Source organism: Gadus macrocephalus, chromosome 16 (assembly GCF_031168955.1).
Source record: "Gadus macrocephalus chromosome 16, ASM3116895v1".
Classification (NCBI taxonomy): domain Eukaryota; kingdom Metazoa; phylum Chordata; class Actinopteri; order Gadiformes; family Gadidae; genus Gadus; species Gadus macrocephalus.
This window is the reverse complement of record NC_082397.1, coordinates 27178015-27195609: the sequence shown is the minus strand read 5'-3', so window position 1 is coordinate 27195609 and position 17595 is coordinate 27178015. Positions and strand designations below refer to the sequence as shown.

General features: G+C 48.0%; 1 protein-coding gene across 50 annotated transcripts in view; it reads left to right on the top strand.

The window, feature by feature from the left end:
• Positions 1-17595, top strand: part of LOC132474120 (titin-like) — a 178324-nt gene that overhangs the window by 148696 nt on the left and 12033 nt on the right. For all 50 annotated transcript variants that reach the window (XM_060074608.1, XM_060074631.1, XM_060074605.1 and 47 more), the window contains 19 exons: positions 96-398; positions 503-799; positions 893-1180; positions 1723-2028; positions 2134-2436; positions 2528-2833; positions 3035-4801; positions 4898-5191; positions 5344-5628; positions 5739-6038; positions 6214-8280; positions 12095-12397; positions 12726-13031; positions 14734-15024; positions 15130-15429; positions 15544-15849; positions 15950-16252; positions 16549-16830; positions 16937-17530. In XM_060074608.1, coding sequence (XP_059930591.1) covers positions 96-398; positions 503-799; positions 893-1180; positions 1723-2028; positions 2134-2436; positions 2528-2833; positions 3035-4801; positions 4898-5191; positions 5344-5628; positions 5739-6038; positions 6214-8280; positions 12095-12397; positions 12726-13031; positions 14734-15024; positions 15130-15429; positions 15544-15849; positions 15950-16252; positions 16549-16830; positions 16937-17530 — 9201 coding nt within the window. The remainder of the gene's footprint in view (positions 1-95; positions 399-502; positions 800-892; positions 1181-1722; positions 2029-2133; positions 2437-2527; positions 2834-3034; positions 4802-4897; positions 5192-5343; positions 5629-5738; positions 6039-6213; positions 8281-12094; positions 12398-12725; positions 13032-14733; positions 15025-15129; positions 15430-15543; positions 15850-15949; positions 16253-16548; positions 16831-16936; positions 17531-17595) is intronic.

Below are 17595 nucleotides of genomic sequence, written 5' to 3'. Positions count from 1 at the left end.
ATGTATTCCTTTGGTTCTGTATCTTTATGTGTTTTCATCTTAATGGATTCGGTTTTGTGTACAATACTATTAACACCCCATTTTGTTGACTTTAGCCATCCCTGGCCCGCCTTCCACCCCCTGGATCGGCTTTGTCTCGAGAGAGAACCTGCTGGTGTGCTGGAACGAGCCTGTGGTAGACGGTGGAAACCAGGTGATCGGATACCACCTCCAGATGAAGGAACGAAGCAGCATCTTGTGGCAGAAGGTGAACAAGACGGCCATCCCAGCCAACCAGTGGAGGGTCTCCAATATCTGCCCTGGTCTCTTCTATGAGTTCAAGGTTGCTGCAGAAAACGCAGCTGGCATTGGCAAGTTGAGCAAAACATCAGAGGAAGTACTGGCTATCGATGCCTGTGGTAAGTGTTATTGTATTATTTAACCTATTGTTACCTAGTGAAATCTTTCGTTTTTATATTTTAGAAACTTTAAGTTTGAGGTTTAACGCTCTTTGTTTCCTCAGAGCCCCCAGCCAACGTGCAAGTGACAGAAGTTACCAAGAACTCCGTCTGCCTGGCCTGGCAGAGGCCCCCTTACGATGGTGGCAGCAAGATCACCGGCTACAGCGTAGAGATGAGAGATGGTCCCAAAGGACGATGGGTGAAAGCAAACTTCACCAACATCATTGACATGGGCTTCACTGTGTCTGGTCTGACCCAGGATGAGTCCTACGAGTTCAGAGTCTATGCCAAGAATACTATCGGCTCAGTGAGCAACCCATCCCTCAGCGCTGGCCCAGTCACCTGTGTTGATTCATGTGGTAAGTGGCAACTTCCATGCATTATTAATATTCTGTAGCTGGATATTTTCTGCTTCTTCTCTTCTTTACTAAAATCAATGAATTATATCTCAGGTGCTCCTGCGATTGACCTTCCCCCCGAGTACCTGGATGTCGTCCAATACAAGGCTGGAGTTGCAGTGAAACTCATGGTGGGAATCATTGCCAATCCTCTGCCAACCATCGAGTGGCTAAAGGATGGGAAGGAGCTGGTGTCCTCCTCCATACTGTCTGTTGAAAGCACAACGGATTTCTCTGGTGTGCTCATCAAGGACGCCTCTCGCTTCAACACCGGAAAATACGAAATAAAGATCAAGAACGCTCTGGGTTCGGCCTCTGCATCCATCAGGATCGAAATTCTTGGTAATTTATTAATCTACTAAATGTTTTATAATCATCTTCATATCTTGACAAATAACAATAAGAATGTTGCATTTTCTGAATAAAATGTGTGTGAGAGCTATCTGGCAGCTTTTAGATGCCATTGCTGCTGCCAGCAACAGCAATTAAGCTAGCTCTCATAGCAAGGGTGAAAAGGAAGAGCGATCAGCTTAATATTCCTGGCCAGCCCCAGGTGCAACCACTTCTGCTAATGACCCGCACATACCTGCAGACAGGAACACACGTACGCAGAGCCTACGCATGAAAACGGGCGGGGACAACTCCCCTGCAACCGACTTCCATTATATATTTTAATACTTTGAACAATTCAATAAAATCAAAGAATTTTAAATCTAAGAATAACGAAAATGAATGGAGCAAATCTTCTGGAGAAGAGGTACATTTTTCTGCGACTAACAGTGCAGAAGTACATTCATGCCAAAATAACATCATTATCAACCAACAGCAACCTCTCCCACTTATGTTTACAAATGTTCACGCGTTTATCTCTCTACCTCCTACAGACAAGCCTGGTCCCCCGGCTGGTGAAATTACATTCAAATCCGTCACCGCCGACCGCATCATCTTGGGCTGGGAGGCGGTGCCTGAGGATGACCAAGGAGGCGCCAAAGTGACGCACTACGTGGTGGAGAGGCGCGAAACCAGCCGAGTGGTTTGGTCCACGGTGTCTGACTGCTTGGAGCAGACCCATGTCAGTGTTTCAAAGCTGTTGAGAGGAAACGAGTATGTGTTCCGAGTGATGGGGGTCAGCAAGCTTGGAGTCGGAGAAGCTCTTGAGTCCGAACCAGTCGTCGCTAAGAATGCCTTCGGTAAGTCATTCAACAATACTTTACAACATTATTAATTACCGTGAATTAACCATGTTCAGTTGAATGCTTCACAACTAAAACTCCAATCACTGTGTGTTTCTGCAGTGACTCCTGGGCAGCCACGCACCCCTGAGGTGAACACCATCACCAAGACCAATATGTTGGTGGAATGGGGCAAACCAGGCTTGGATGGAGGCATTGCCGTCACTGGCTACTACCTGGAGAGACGTGACAAGAAGAGCTTGCGCTGGATCCGGGTTAACAAAGACCTAATCACTGACACCAAGCAGACCATCTTCCATCTGACAGAGGGCAATGAGTACCAGTACCGCGTATGTGCCATCAACAAGGCGGGATTAGGGCCCCTCTCTGAGGTATCGGACTACTACAGGGCCGCTGATCCAGTTGGTAGGTCCAGAGTAATACTTGAGACCATGATGATGTGTGTTCTGTAGCTCATCTACAAATCTAACTCTTACACCCCCTACTACTACATCAGAATATCCAGATGAGCCCTGTAAGCTGAGGGTGGTGGACTCCACCAAGACATCCATCACCTTGGGCTGGTCCAAGCCTGAATGGGATGGAGGCAGCGAGGTCATCAGCTACATGGTGGAGAAGCTTGTGGAGGGAGAGGAAGAATGGGCCCTTATTACCTCCAAGGGAGAGGTCAAAACAACAGAGTACACTGTCCATGACCTGAAGCCAGACGTCAACTACTTCTTCAGAGTGTCTGCCATCAACTGTGCTGGTCGTGGAGAGTCTCTGGAGATGACTGATGCTGTGCAGGCCAAGGACATCCTGGGTATGAACTCACAATCAGAACAATACTGCTTTATTCAGGATGTCTATACTCTAACTATACTCTGTCCGTATAAGAGTATAGAAAAGTAATACTTCCATCAATTACAACAATACTGGTTTATTAATGATGCCTACACTATATTCTATATTACAGTATTAATTGCTTCTGTGTATGTGAACTCATATGCTATATTTTCTGCAGAGGAGGCCAAGTTGGATCCAGATGTAGCCATGAGAACTCACTACATCGTCAAGGCAGGAAAGGATGTAGAGCTGTCTGTTCCCCTGAAGGGAAGACCTGCACCCACAGCCTCCTGGAGCAAGGGAGACGAGTGCATCAACAACGACCCCAAATATGAGTTCCACCACTCAGACACCACCTCAGTCCTTGTCATGCGTGAGATTACCAGGCTTGATACTGGAAAGTACAATGTCAAGATTGAGAATGGGGTGGGAGAACCCCAGACCGTGACCCTCTCTGTAAAGGTCCAGGACACCCCTGCTCCCTGTAGGAACCTGGTTCTGAAGGACGTGACTCGTGGGAAAGTGACTCTCTGCTGGGAGACCCCACTTCTGGATGGTGGAGCTGAAATCAACAACTACATCATTGAGAAGAGAGATTCTTCAAAGAGGGCATATTCTGCTGTCACCAATAAATGCACTGACACAACATACACCATTGAAGACCTCTCTGAGAAAACGTCTTTCTTCTTCCGCGTGTCTGCGGAGAATGAGAATGGCATTGGTGACCCATGTGACACTGCTGAGCCAGTGAAGGCTACCGAGGTACCAGGACCAGTCAAGGAAGTGACCATGAAGGATTCATCCAAGACCTCCGTCACTCTCCAGTGGCTGAAACCGGATTATGATGGTGGCAGCATCATCTCTGATTATATGATTGAGAAGAGGCTGCAGGGTGAGGAGGAATGGTCCCTGGGAGGAACGAGCAAGCAGTGTGAGTGTGAGGTGAAGAAACTAAAAGAACATACAGGTATGTTCTTCAGAGTTGCTGCAAGGAATGAAAAGGGTCAAGGTGACTTTGTGGAGGTTGGGCCAATCAAGGTGATCGACTACATTATTACACCTGAGGCCTGTCTTGCAGACTACCCAGGAGGAACCTTTAGTGTTCGTCTGGGACACAATGTCCACATTGAGCTGCCCTACAAGGGCAAGCCGAGACCAAATACCCTGTGGTTCAAGGACAGCATGCCTCTGAAAGAGAGCGACCAGATCCGCTTCAAGAAAACTGAGAGCAAAGCCACAATAATGATCAAGAATGTTACAAAGGAGAATGAGGGAAAATACACGTTAACCCTTGACAACAACGTCAACAGGAAATCCTTCCACATCCATGTGATCACATTGGGACCACCGTCCAAGCCGGTCGGACCGATCCTCTTGGATGAGGTGAGAGCCGAGAGCATCACAATCTCATGGGAGGAACCCAATGACGACGGAGGTGGAGAAATCACATGCTACACTATAGAAAAGCGGGACGCCACTCAGTCTGACTGGAAGATGGCCTGCTCTAGTGCGCAAGGCACACAGTTCAAGATCCCCAACCTGATCAAGGGTTCGCAGTACCAGTTCAGAGTGTGTGCTGAGAATAGATACGGTCTGAGTGAGCCGCTTCTGTCCCAGATGGTTATTGCCAAGCACCAGTTCAGGCCTCCAGGCCCACCAGGCATTCCCTTTGTGTACAACGTCACCAACGACGGCATGTCCATCCAATGGGAGGAGCCCATCTATGACGGCGGTGCGCCCATCCAAGGTTACCATGTGGAGAAGAGGGAGATGAACAGCATCATGTGGCAGAAGGTGAACAACATGCTGGTGACCAAGAGGGAGTACCGCATCCTGGGCCTGATCGAAGGCCTGCAGTACTCCTTCAGGGTCTACGCCAAGAACGACTCTGGATTTAGCAGGATGAGTGACGTCAGCAAGCCAACCATGGCTGTCTCTCCTGTTGGTGAGGACTTGCATACTCACGAGTGATGTCTGTAGTAAATGTCATGCAACGTATCTTTCTCTGACAGGATAATATAATAATAAACTTTATTTTCAGATCCCCCTGGCCAGCCGGACTACACCGATGTGACTGGTGACTCTGTGAGCTTGAAGTGGGATGCTCCCAAACGAGACGGTGGCAGTAAAATCACTTCCTATAGCATTGAGAAACGGCAGGGCAAGGGTCGCTGGTTCAGGGCTAACCTGACAGAAGTCCATGACTGCGAGCACACAGTTACTGGCCTGGCTGTGAACGAGCGCTATGAGTTCAGAGTCATCGCCAGGAATGCAATTGGCGTTATCAGCCCACCTTCCAACTCCTCTGGCTTCATCGTGGTCAGAAGTGAAAATGGTGAGGGATTACCTCATAAAATGTTTGAACCCACAGAAAAGCTCAGTGATCAAAACTATATTACTTGAATAAATAAAAACACAAAATTTGTCAGGCCAAAAATGTCTTGAATATTGATTACAAACTACCCTCTATTATTTTTCTCTTGTTAGCTGCACCAAACATTGAGTTTGGCCCCGAGTACTTTGAAGGATTAACAGTCAAGGCAGGAGACAACATCCGACTGAAGGTGACCATCACCGGCCGTCCTGTTCCCAAAGTGGTGTGGCACCGAGATGGAGTGGAGATAACCAAGAAGATCATGGACGTTATTAACATGGCTGGATCCAGCATCCTGTTTGTCAGGGATGCTGATCGTACCCATAAGGGTGTCTATTCTGTTGAGGCCACCAATGGCTCTGGAACCAAGAAGGAGACTATTAATGTCCAAGTCCAAGGTGCAGTTTTAGTGTTTTAGCTCCAGCTAAATTGATTCAATGAGAAATCTTATATGCATGTAAATGCATACACAATGTGAAGAATTAAATTAGCTTGTTTCTTTGTGTAGACACACCTGGGGAGCCGGTGGGACCCATCACCTTCAGCCGTATCTCCGAGGGCAAGTGCACTCTGTCCTGGAGCCCGCCAGAGAACGATGGCTGCTCCGAGGTTTCTCACTACCTTATCGAGAAGCGTGAGACAGCCAAGATATCTTGGGCAATGGTTACTGATGAGTGCAAGGAATGCACCTTTGATGCCACAAAGCTGATAAAAACTAACGAGTACCAGTTCAGGATTTCTGCTGTCAACAAGTTTGGAGTGGGAAGACCTTTGGACTCCACCCCTGTCATCGCTCAGTTGCAATACAGTAAGTTTGATCTTACTAACTAGGGTGGCTGCGCTCGCTGGGATTTAATCATTTTTTTAAGCTGAACAAACTTGACCTTCACATTGTATGATAATAGTAATAATAATAATATTAGTATAAAAACTAAAAAGACATAATAATAAGGATAAAGAATAAAAAGTGAATATTTCCCCAGCAACTCCAGATGCCCCAGGCACTCCTGATGTCACCGAGGCGAGCGGAGACAGCATCACACTAGCCTGGACAGCGCCAACCTCTGACGGAGGAGACCCCATTCAGTCCTACATACTGGAGAAGCGGGAGAAGAAGACCACCCGCTTCTACAAAGTGATCACGAAGAAAGCCATCACTGAGGTTGCTCACAAGGTGCTCCACCTCACTGAGGGAACCGAGTACGAGTTCCGTGTCATGGCCGTGAACAATGCCGGTGTGGGCACTCCAAGCAATGTCTCGATGCCCATCATGGCCGCAGAGCCCAAGGACATCCCCTGTGCCCCGTCGGTGGTCTGTGTGTCTGACTCCAGCAATACAAGCATAAGCCTTGAATGGTCCCGGCCCGCAGATGATGGAGGCACGGAGGTCCTGGGCTACATCGTCGAGATGGTTAAGGGAGAAGAAGAGGAATGGACGAGAGTGAACGAGGAATTGGTGGCACAAACCACCTACGAGGTGATTGGCCTGGAGACAGGATCTGAATACCGGTTCCGTGTTGCGGCGGTCAACCATGTGGGCCGGGGTGAGGACCAGGAGACCCCCGAGGCTGCTCAGGCCGTAGACAGACTCACGCCCCCACAGGTAGACATCGATGCAAGCTTTAAGCAGACGCACATCGTCAAGGCTGAAGGCTCGGTATGTCTGGGAATCCACTTCAGAGGGAAGCCCATTCCCACAGCAAGCTGGACAAAGGAAGACGGGGAACTAGGTGTCTTGTCTGAGGTCTCTACTACAGAGGGCTACAGCTCACTAAGCATGGAAAACTGCAGTAGAAATGAATCAGGCAAATACAGCATTACACTGGAGAACCCCAGTGGTAGCAAGACTATTACCTATAATGTGAAAGTGATGGATACCCCTGGAGCTCCACAGGCCCTGGCCGTCCAGGAGGTGGGCAGAGGATCGGTCACTCTGACCTGGGAGCCTCCCATTAACGATGGTGGAGCCCGTATCCATCACTACATCGTAGAAAGACGTGAAGCCAGCCGCCGCACCTGGCAGCAGTCTGGTGGAAAATGCACCAAGCAGATCCTGAAGATTCAGAACCTGCTGGAAGGGGTTCCATACTTCTTCAGAGTCTCCGCTGAGAACCAACATGGCATGGGAGAAGCCCTGGAGCTGACTGATCCTACCATTGCTACAGCAGAGCCTTCGTCTCCAAAGAGAATGGACATCCTGGACACCACAGACACCTCTGTGGCTCTGGGATGGCTGAAGCCAGAGCACGACGGCGGTAGCCGTATCCAGTGCTACATTGTTGAGGTGAGAGCTAAGGGTACAGATAAATGGATGGTAGCTGGAAACACAAAGAACCTCACATTCTCTGTTGAGAAGCTGAACAAAGGTGATGAGTATGACTTCCGTGTCAAGGCAAAGAACGAATCTGGCTTAAGCCAGCCGAAGGAGACTTTGGCCTCTGTTCTAGTCAAGGAGCCTCACATCGAACCTGCGGCTGACCTCAGTGAGATCATCAACCAGCTCATCACATGCAGGTCTGGAAAGACCTTCACCATCGATGTTCCTTTCAGTGGAAGACCTGCTCCTAAGGTGAGCTGGAGGCTGGAGGAGATGAGGCTGAAGAACACAGACAGAGTCTCCATCACGGTTGCCAAGGATAGGACCAGCATCACTGTTAAGGAGGCCATGAGAGGAGATGGAGGTAAATACTACCTGACCCTGGAGAACGCGGCAGGAAACAAGACCTTCACTATTAATGTCAACGTTATTGGAAGACCAAGTCCTCCTGCCGGAACCATTGAGGTCTCCTCCATCACTTCGGAGTCCTGTACTATTGAATGGGGAGCACCAGAGGATGATGGTGGAACTGACATCACCAACTACATTGTGGAGAAGCGCGAGTCTGGCTCCACCGCCTGGCACCTCATTAACTCCAGCGTGAAGCGCACCACCCTCCACGTTAGTCACCTAACCAAGTACATGCAGTACACCTTCAGGGTCTGTGCTGAAAACCAAATCGGAGTCAGCAAGTCCACAGAATCTGAGACCATCGTTGCTGAGCATCCATTCAGTGAGTAATGCTTTTTATCTGGCCAGTGCCGTCATAGCTAGTTTGTTGCTCCATTACCCCCTGAATGATTTGTTGATCATATTTCATAATTGTTATTTATTGTGGAAAACAATCTGGATAAACGTTAGATGTCAAACTTTTCTAGCATATAGATATATATATATATATATATATATATATATATATATACACTAGTGCTGTCGGTTTAACGCGTTATTAACAGCGTTAACGCAAACCAAACAGCTTTAATTTTTTTAGCGCGATGAACGCTCTTTTGGCTTGGCAATCGTTGAGTTTTTTCACCTGCTGTTTAGCAACAACTAGTCACGTTAGAAAAACCACAACACCATACCGGATCTAGCTACACCGGAAACAAAACAACAAGTACGCTGCACAACTTGTTGGGCCAAGCAAGGATACGGAAAGGGAGACAAACTCTTTAAAAGTGTGTGTGTGTGTGTTTGTGTGTCACTCTGTTCGAGACTGCTGCACGAGAATGCAATGTTGTCTTTAGCTGTTACGTCTTTCTGACCAATTGCTTTTCAAGGCCGACCTGGGCTGTACCACTTTGGGAGGGACCGCTCAGTTACTCCCCTCTAGAGAAAATCGACTTGGTTGCGACGTTGACAGTTTGTTGAGTGAGCGAGAGGTTGCGGGCGCTGTCACACCAAAATTGTACCGGGGGCGAAAATTGTACCGCCTACGTTCGTAACATAACGTCATCGTTCGACGCGATTGTCCGTTGCCAGGCAGGTTTCAAAAAACATTTAGGCTCATGTTGCCAAAGACGAAATAACATAATACAGATAACACTTGTTTTTACTTTATATTTGTATTGTATTGAATTTAGCTAGTTAACTGGGTGTTTAAAGTGGATCATAGTCTAGCTAGCTTATTTTAATACACTTTAGTTTACTTGCTAAATGCGATTAAACAATTAAATACAATACAAATATAAAGTGTCATCTGATCTGAGGTCGCATGTTTTGGACACTCGGTTAAGAGAGGGGCGGAACTGTCAACCGACCACCATCTGGTGGTGAGTTGGATCAGAGAATGGGGGAAATTTCCGGATAGACCTGGTAAGCCCAAACGAGTAGTGCGGGTGAATTGGGAACGTCTGGAGGAGGCCCCCGTCCTAGGTATCTTCAACTCACACCTCCGGCTGAGTTTTTCTGGCATTCCTGTGGAGGTTGGGGGCATTGAGCCGGAGTGGGGGGTGTTCATAGCCTCCATTGCTGAAGCTGCGGCGGCTAGCTGTGGCCTCAGGGTCTTAGGCTCCTCAAGGGGCGGTAACCCTCGGACACCGTGGTGGACACCGGTGGTCAGGGAAGCTGTCCAATTGAAGAAGGAGGCCTTCCGGGATATGATATCCTGGAGGACTCCTGACTCGGTTGCAGGGTACCGACAGGCTCGAAGGGCTGGAGCTGCTGCCGTGTCGGAGGCTAAGCAGCGGGTGTGGGAGAAGTTCGGAGAGGCCATGGAGAAGGACTTTCGGTCGGCACCAAAGTGTTTCTGGAAGACTATCCGGCACCTCAGGAGGGGGAAACAGGGAACCATCCAAGCTGTGTACAGTAAGGATGGGACTCTGTTGACCTCAACTGAGGAGGTCGTCGGACATTGGAAGGAACACTTTGAGGAACTCCTGAATCCGGATAACACGCCCTCTATGTTGGAGGCAGAGCTCGAGGTTGATGGTGTTTCGTCGTCAATTTCCCTGGTGGAGGTCACTGAGGTAGTCAAACCCGCAGTGGCAAAGCCCCAGGGATTGATGACATCCAGCCAGAAATGCTAAAGGCTCTGGGTGTTGAGGGGCTGTCATGGTTGACACGCCTATTCAACATTGCGTGGGAGTCGGGTACAGTGCCAAAGGAGTGGCAAACCGGGGTGGTGGTTCCCCTGTTCAAAAAGGGGGACCAGAGAGTGTGTGCCAATTACCGGGGTATCACACTTCTCAGCCTCCCTGGTAAAGTCTACTCCAAGGTGCTGGAAAGGAGGGTTCGGCCGATCGTCGAACCTCAGATTGAAGAGGATCAATGCGGTTTTCGTCCCGGACGTGGAACTACGGACCAGCTCCTCTCCCTCGCAAGGATCCTGGAGGGGACCTGGGAGTATGCCCATCCGGTCTACAAGTGTTTTGTGGATCTGGAGAAGGCGTATGACCGGGTCCCCCGGGAGAAACTGTGGGAGGTGCTGCGGGAGTATTGGGTAAGGGGGTCTCTCCTCAGGGCCATCCAATCTCTGTACTCCCAAAGCGAGAGCTGTGTTCGCGTCCTCGGCAGCCAGTCAGTTTCGTTCTCAGTGGGTGTTGGTCTCTGCCAGGGCTGCGCCTTGTCACCAATCTTGTTTGTGATATACATGGACAGGATATCGAGGCGTAGTCGTGGTGGGAGGGGTTGCAGTTCGGTGGTCTGAGGATCTCGTCACTGCTTTTTGCAGATGATGTGGTCCTCATTGAATCATCGGCCTGTGACCTTCAGCGCTCACTGGATCGGCTGGCGGCCGAGTGTGAAGCGGCTGGGATGAGGATCAGCACCGCTAAATCTGAGGCCATGACTCTTAGCAGGAAACCGGTGGATTGCTTACTCCGGGTAGGAAATGAGTCCTTAGCCCAAGTGAAGGAGTTCAAGTACCTCAGGGTCTTGTTCGCGAGTGAGGGTACGATGGAGCCTGAGATTGGCCGGAGAATCTGTTTGAATGAGTTTTCTCAGAAGGGTGGCTGGCGTCTCCCTTAGGGATAGGGTGAGAAGCTCAGACATCCGTGAGGAACTCGGATTAGAGCCGCTGCTCCTTTACTTAGAAAGGAGTCAGCTGAGGTGGTTCGGGCATCTGGTAAGGATGCCCACTGGGCGCCTCCCTTGGGAGGTGTTTCAGGCACGTCCAGTGGGGAGGAGACCTCGGGGAAGACCCAGGACTAGGTGGAGAGATTATATCTCAACACTGGCCTGGGAACGCCTCGGGATCCCCCCGTCAGAGCTGGTCAATGTGGCCTGGGAAAGGGAAGTCTGGGGCCCTCTGCTTGAGCTGCTCCCCCCGCGACCCGACCCCGGATAAGCGGATGAAGATGAGATGAGATGAGGCAAATATAAAGTTAGCAACGCTAATAAATGTCATTTGTGACGCTCAATGAATGAGCCGAATGTTCGCGGATGTTCTTGAGCCTTCCTACGTCATTGTACAACGCGGTCGTCTGTTGCCAGGCAGGTTTGGAATTTTCGAACGCAGATTACGTAGACGGTACAATTTTCGCCCCCGGTACAATTTTGGTGTCACGGCGCACAGCTCAGGCTGCCGGACGGCGCTGCAAGGAACTTTTATAAACGCAATATTGTTATTCCGCAGTAATCAGGCCGACAGCTACGAAACGTTAACGGCCCAACGGGAATTCTCCCGACTCTCCCGATTACCACTCCGCCACCGTATGTGTGTGTGTATGTGTGTCTGTGTGTGTGTGTGTGTGTGTGTGTGTGTGTGTGTGTGTGTGTCTGTGTGTGTGTGTGTGTGTGTGTGTGTGTGTGTGTGTGTGTGTGTGTGTGTGTGTGTGAGTGTGAGTGTGTGTAGGCGTTATTCAATAGCCTGGTAATGTGTATAGGCTTATGTATGATAGGAATATTCATACTGGTTTAAATAATAAAGGTTATAGTATTTCCCATCTTTGCTGAGCAAGAGTTTTGTTCGAAAGTTAAATTGCGATTAATCACGAGTTAACTATGACATTATGTGATTAATCGCGATTAACTATTTTAATCGCTTGACAGCACTAATATATACGAATAGAACTTTATATAAACATGATTAAAAACTCTTCCTCCAGCACCCCCAGGCCCGCCAACCAGGCCAAGCGTGTCTGGAGTCACAGCCAACAGCATGCACATCAAATGGGAAGAACCCTACAATGATGGAGGCAGCAAGGTGACTGGCTACTGGATCGAGAAGAAGGAGAAGAACATCATCCTCTGGGTTAGAGAAAACAAGGTCCCCTGCTTTGAGTGTAACTACAAGGTGGAAGGACTGGTTGAAGGCCTGGAGTACCAGTTCAGAATCTCTGCCATGAACAGCGCTGGTCTCAGCAAGGCCAGCGAGGCATCCAAGAGGACTGTTGCTCAGAACCCCGTTGGTGAGCACCACCTCCACTGTAGACCACCACCTCCACTGTAGAGCACCACCTCCACTGTAGAGCACCACCTTCACTGTAGAGCACCACCTCCAATGTAGAGCACCACTTCCACTGTAGAGCCGTGGTTATCATCTTTCATCACGTCCAACACGTCCAAGTAATAATGCCATGGTTCATGGTCCATGTCCGCAGCACTTATTAGAATACAAGGATATTAAACTCCATAATACAAAGTACATGATACATAGTGTTGTTTTCTATACCCTTCTAGCAAGCCAGAAGTATCTCTCTAGTGACTGTATGATAAGATTATTGTGTTTGGTTCTAGGCCCACCAAGCAAACCTGAAGTCACAAACGTCACCAGATCCACTGTGTCTCTTAAGTGGTCTTCTCCACTGAACGACGGCGGCTGTCCCATAGTGGGCTATATCATCGAGCGTAAGAACTACACCCTAACCGGGGAAGGTCGCTGGCTCAAGTGTAACTACACAAACGTGACTGATACCTTCTTCACGGTCACCGCCCTGGGAGAGGGAGAGCCTTACGAGTTCAGAGTCATCGCCAAGAACACCAACCAGGTGTTCAGCATGCCTTCAGACTCTACTGGCTCCGTGCAGTGCAAGACCGACTTCGGTACGTTGTCAGATATTATTATTGTTGCTTATTAGGGGTCCAAGCAGCGAAGCTTCTTGGCCCCTATTGTTTCTGTAACGTTGTTTTTTCCCCTCAAATTCTGTAAAAGTCAAACAGCAGCCTATACCGTATGTCGAAAACTCTTGACATTTTCAGGTATGGTTACCAATAACCTCCTCTACCCATAAACCCAAATGTGTGGTACTGCACCCAAAGGTGGCGCTATTATAAAAAATCATGAATTAGGCTTATTTCTCCTCACCAGATTGACCTGGACTCAAAACTCTTTCAGAATATTAATCTCTAGAATCAGACGCATTTATAAAATCCTTTCCCCACAATTTCATATTTAAGCTTAACACGATAAAACGATTTACAGGCTACAAAAATAATCAAAAATTCGCCAAAATCGCCACATAAAATCTTTAGAACAAGCCTCACAAAAAACATCGGACAGAATTTATTTTACTTAGTTCCATTGGAGAAATATTGGCCAACAAAGTTGGAGCAGTTAGCCCATTTTTCTTGTATGACCATTTTGTTGTTGTATAAAATAACATACGACTATTATTAGGTGGATACCAATACCCCCCACTACTAATAAACCCAAATTGTGGTCATGCACCAAAAGGTAGTGCTATTTAAAAAAAAATAGGAACAATCGGTAGACTTATTTCTCCTTACGAGATTGACCGGGACTTAAAATTCTTTCATCATATTAATCTCTAAAATCAGATGCATCTTTTTCACCCTGGTCTTCTGCTATATATTTTTTTGCTTTTCCCACAATTTCATAGAAAAGCCAAGCATCCAAAGTCTCAACCTAGTTTGCCTATTTGACCATTGTGTTAGTGTATAGCTACCATACGGCTATCATTAGGTGGATACCATCAACAGTGCATATTTTCAGATCTGTACTATTTTAAAAAAGCCCTTAATTCTCTTTTGAAATGTGTGCTTGAAGTTTTCTTCATGTTGTGTGCTTATCAATCAACAAGGTCACGATGTGAATGAGACTTCATGCAGTTCAGGAATGTCAGTGGCTCAACGGGTTAATGCTGTGTAATGGTGTTCCTAAGGTTGAGAGTTCGAATCCTGTTTAGAGCATTATGAACAAGCTGAACATGACATTGTGTCATTGCCACTCATTTAAGAAACATAACATTGAACAGCACCTGAAATTCATCAGGCAATCAACATTTCGGCTCATTAATTCCAAGAATTGGACTGCCAAGACAGTATGGCATTAAGGGGAACTTCTTCGTGAACCATTTTTCCTTCATAATTAACTCGTCATATTTATATTTCTTCCGTTAGTGTTCTTGACTACAAATGTTTAATTTCCCCGAATTTGAAAGATTTTTCAGGTCTATGCTTTGAAGAAAGCCCTTCATTCACTTGAGAAATAGGTGCTTTGAGTTTTTTGGATGTTGTGTGCTTATCAATAGACATTTTGACCATGTTAATGAGGCTGCAGTTCAGGTTTATAAGTTGAACATCTTTCCTTAAATATGACAATTATATGTTATATTTATCTATCTTCCATTAGTGTGTTTTTGACTTTTAATTTTGCTCGGACCCCGTTAATCACGTTGTATTTATTATTATTATTATTATTATTATTATTATTATTATTATTGTGTATATATTATTGAGTAGGTAAACTCATTTCTTAACCTACCGTTTCTATTGTGGACTGCAGAACCTCCAAAGGCACAGCTGGACAGCAAGTTGCTGTTGGACACGGTGACGGTCCGAGCCGGTTCTGACCTGGTCCTGGATGCTGCTGTGGGCGGACGGCCAGACCCCAAGGCCTGCTGGTCAAAGGGAACCAGAGACCTGGAGCTGTGTGAGAAGTACCACCTGCAATACACCCCCACCAAAGCCATGGCCATCATCAAGTTTTGTGACAGGGACGACACCGGCCAGTACATCCTGACCGTCAGGAACGTCAGTGGAACCAGGACGGCTGAGGTCAACGTCAAGGTCCTCGGTGAGTGGAAACATGGATCTTCAAGAGAATTACTCACAGTTCATGTCCTCTCTCTTGTAGATCCTCCCGGTGTCTGCAGCATGTAACATGTCCTCTCTCTTGTAGATACTCCTGGTGTCTGCAAAGGCAGCATTACGATCAGCAGGATCACAGAAGAGTCATGCACTTTGAGCTGGAACCCTCCTCTGGAGGATGGTGGCGACGATGTGTCTCACTACATCGTGGAGCGCCGCGACACCAACCGCCTCAACTGGGTGGTGATGGATGATGAGTGCAAGGAGCTGAAGTGCAACATCACCAGACTGTTCAAGAACACAGAGTACTTGTTCAGAGTCCGAGGAGTCAACAAGTATGGCTCTGGAGTCCTCCTGCAGTCTGAACCCATGGTAGCCAGGAACACATTCAGTAAGTCACTTTGAAACCTTACCTCATACAATGGGTTTTGGCCACACTTTTAAAAAATGTTTATAGAGCTAGAGCTCCGACTAACTTCTGCTGACAAACCACCCTCTTCCCTAGCTGTGCCATCTCCTCCGGGAGCCCCAGAAATCCTGGCGTCCGGAAAGGACTTTGCCACCATCGAGTGGCTGAAGCCAGAGAGTGACGGGGGCAGCCCGATCCTCCACTTCCTGGTGGAGAGGCGTGAGAAGAAGAGTGCCCGTTGGGTCAAAGTGAACCGAGATGGGACCCTGGTAGACAGCATGCTGAAGGTGTCGGACCTCACCGAGGGAAACATCTATCAGTTCAGAGTTACTGCAATTAACAAGGCGGGAGAGGGTGAAGCAAGTGAGGTGTCGCTATATGTGATCTGCAGAGTGCCCACATGTAAGTCTCTGCAGAAAAAACACCTCATACACTTCTGGAGATACATATGTTCTACGTGTCGTATGAATAATATTAACTATGAACTCCCATCACCCTTTAGGCACTCCTGCTCCTCCTTCTATTCCACGTATCGTGGACACACATGCCGATAGCATCAGCCTGGCCTGGTCGCGGCCGGTGGACGACGGAGGAGCCGACGTGATTGGCTACATCCTGGAGATGCAGGAGTCAGGATCCGAGGAATGGACAAAGACCCATGAGAAGACCCTAAGGACCAGCGAGCATGTGGTACCAGCTCTGTCCTCAGGCAAGAAGTACTGCTTCAAAGTAGCCGGTATCAACATCAACGGCACCGGAGACTTCAGTGAAGCCTGCATAGAGACGGAGCCGGTTGAGAGAATAGGTAGGTCGCTTCTCCAACAACACCAGGGTTATAGATAATACCATGATCACTTGTGGATATTATTATAACAGTGATACCAGGATCCATTGTGGATATCATATTATATATATATCAAGATCACTATAGTATTACATTATTATTAGTTATTGCATAATTTTTTTCATTTATATCAGCTTCACTTTAGTTATTGCATTATAATTAAAGCTATATCAGGGTCACAATAGCTATAGCCTAAAGTTATTGTTGACTAATGCTTTAAGAAGATGAAACTAAGAGGTGTTCTCCCTGTGCTGCAGAAACTCCTGACTTTGAGATGCATGACGACCTGAGGAAGACCATCTGCCTGCGTGCCGGCGGTTCCCTGCGCATGCCTGTCACGGTGACTGGCCGCCCCACTCCCGCCATCACTTGGAGCAAGGCTGGCGTGGACCTGCATAACCGTGGCTTCATCGACGTCACCAGCACCTCCACCACGCTCATCATCGACAAGGTGCACCGCTACGACGCTGGCAAATACACCCTGGTAGCAGAGAACTCTGCCGGAAAACAGGAGGTCCATATCCTTGTGAAGATCTACGGTAAGATGGTGTCAGACTCATCTGGGAATCTATAAAAAGACAGATTACACTTGACTTTCTCTGAATAGAGTCAAGAGGAATCGTGACGATTGAATTTGTTTTTCAGACACACCTGGGCCAACTGGACCAATCAAGATCAAGGAACTGAAAAAGGAGTCTGCTACCATTTCGTGGGAGGCTTCCACAGTGGACGGCGGCGCACCAGTCAACAACTACATCATCGAGAGACGGGAAGCCTCCATGAGGGCCTACAAGACCGTCACCTCCAAGTGCAGCAAGACTTCTTACAAGATCGACGGTCTGATGGAGGGCATGCTGTACTACTTCAGGGTGCTGCCTGAGAACATCTACGGCATTGGTGAGGCCTGTGAAACACCGGACGTGATATTGGTGTGTGAAGTACCTGAGCCTCCTCAGAAGCTGGAGATGATCGATGTCACCAAGACCTCGGTGACTCTGGGCTGGGAGAAGCCAGAGCATGACGGGGGCAGCAGGCTGACCGCCTACACCATCGAAGCCTGCAAGTTCGGTACTGACAAATGGATGAAGGTGGCTACCATGAAGACCACCGACTTTGAGCACACCATCGAGAAGCTGAACGAGAACGAGCAATACCTGTTCAGAATCCTGGCCATCAACAGCAGAGGAGCCAGCGAGCCCAAGGAGATGATCACCGCTGTCACGGTTCAGGAACAAAGAGGTGAGAACATCCTCACAAGTTCTAATTATATCATATGTAGTAAACAATACATGAGGTAAGATACT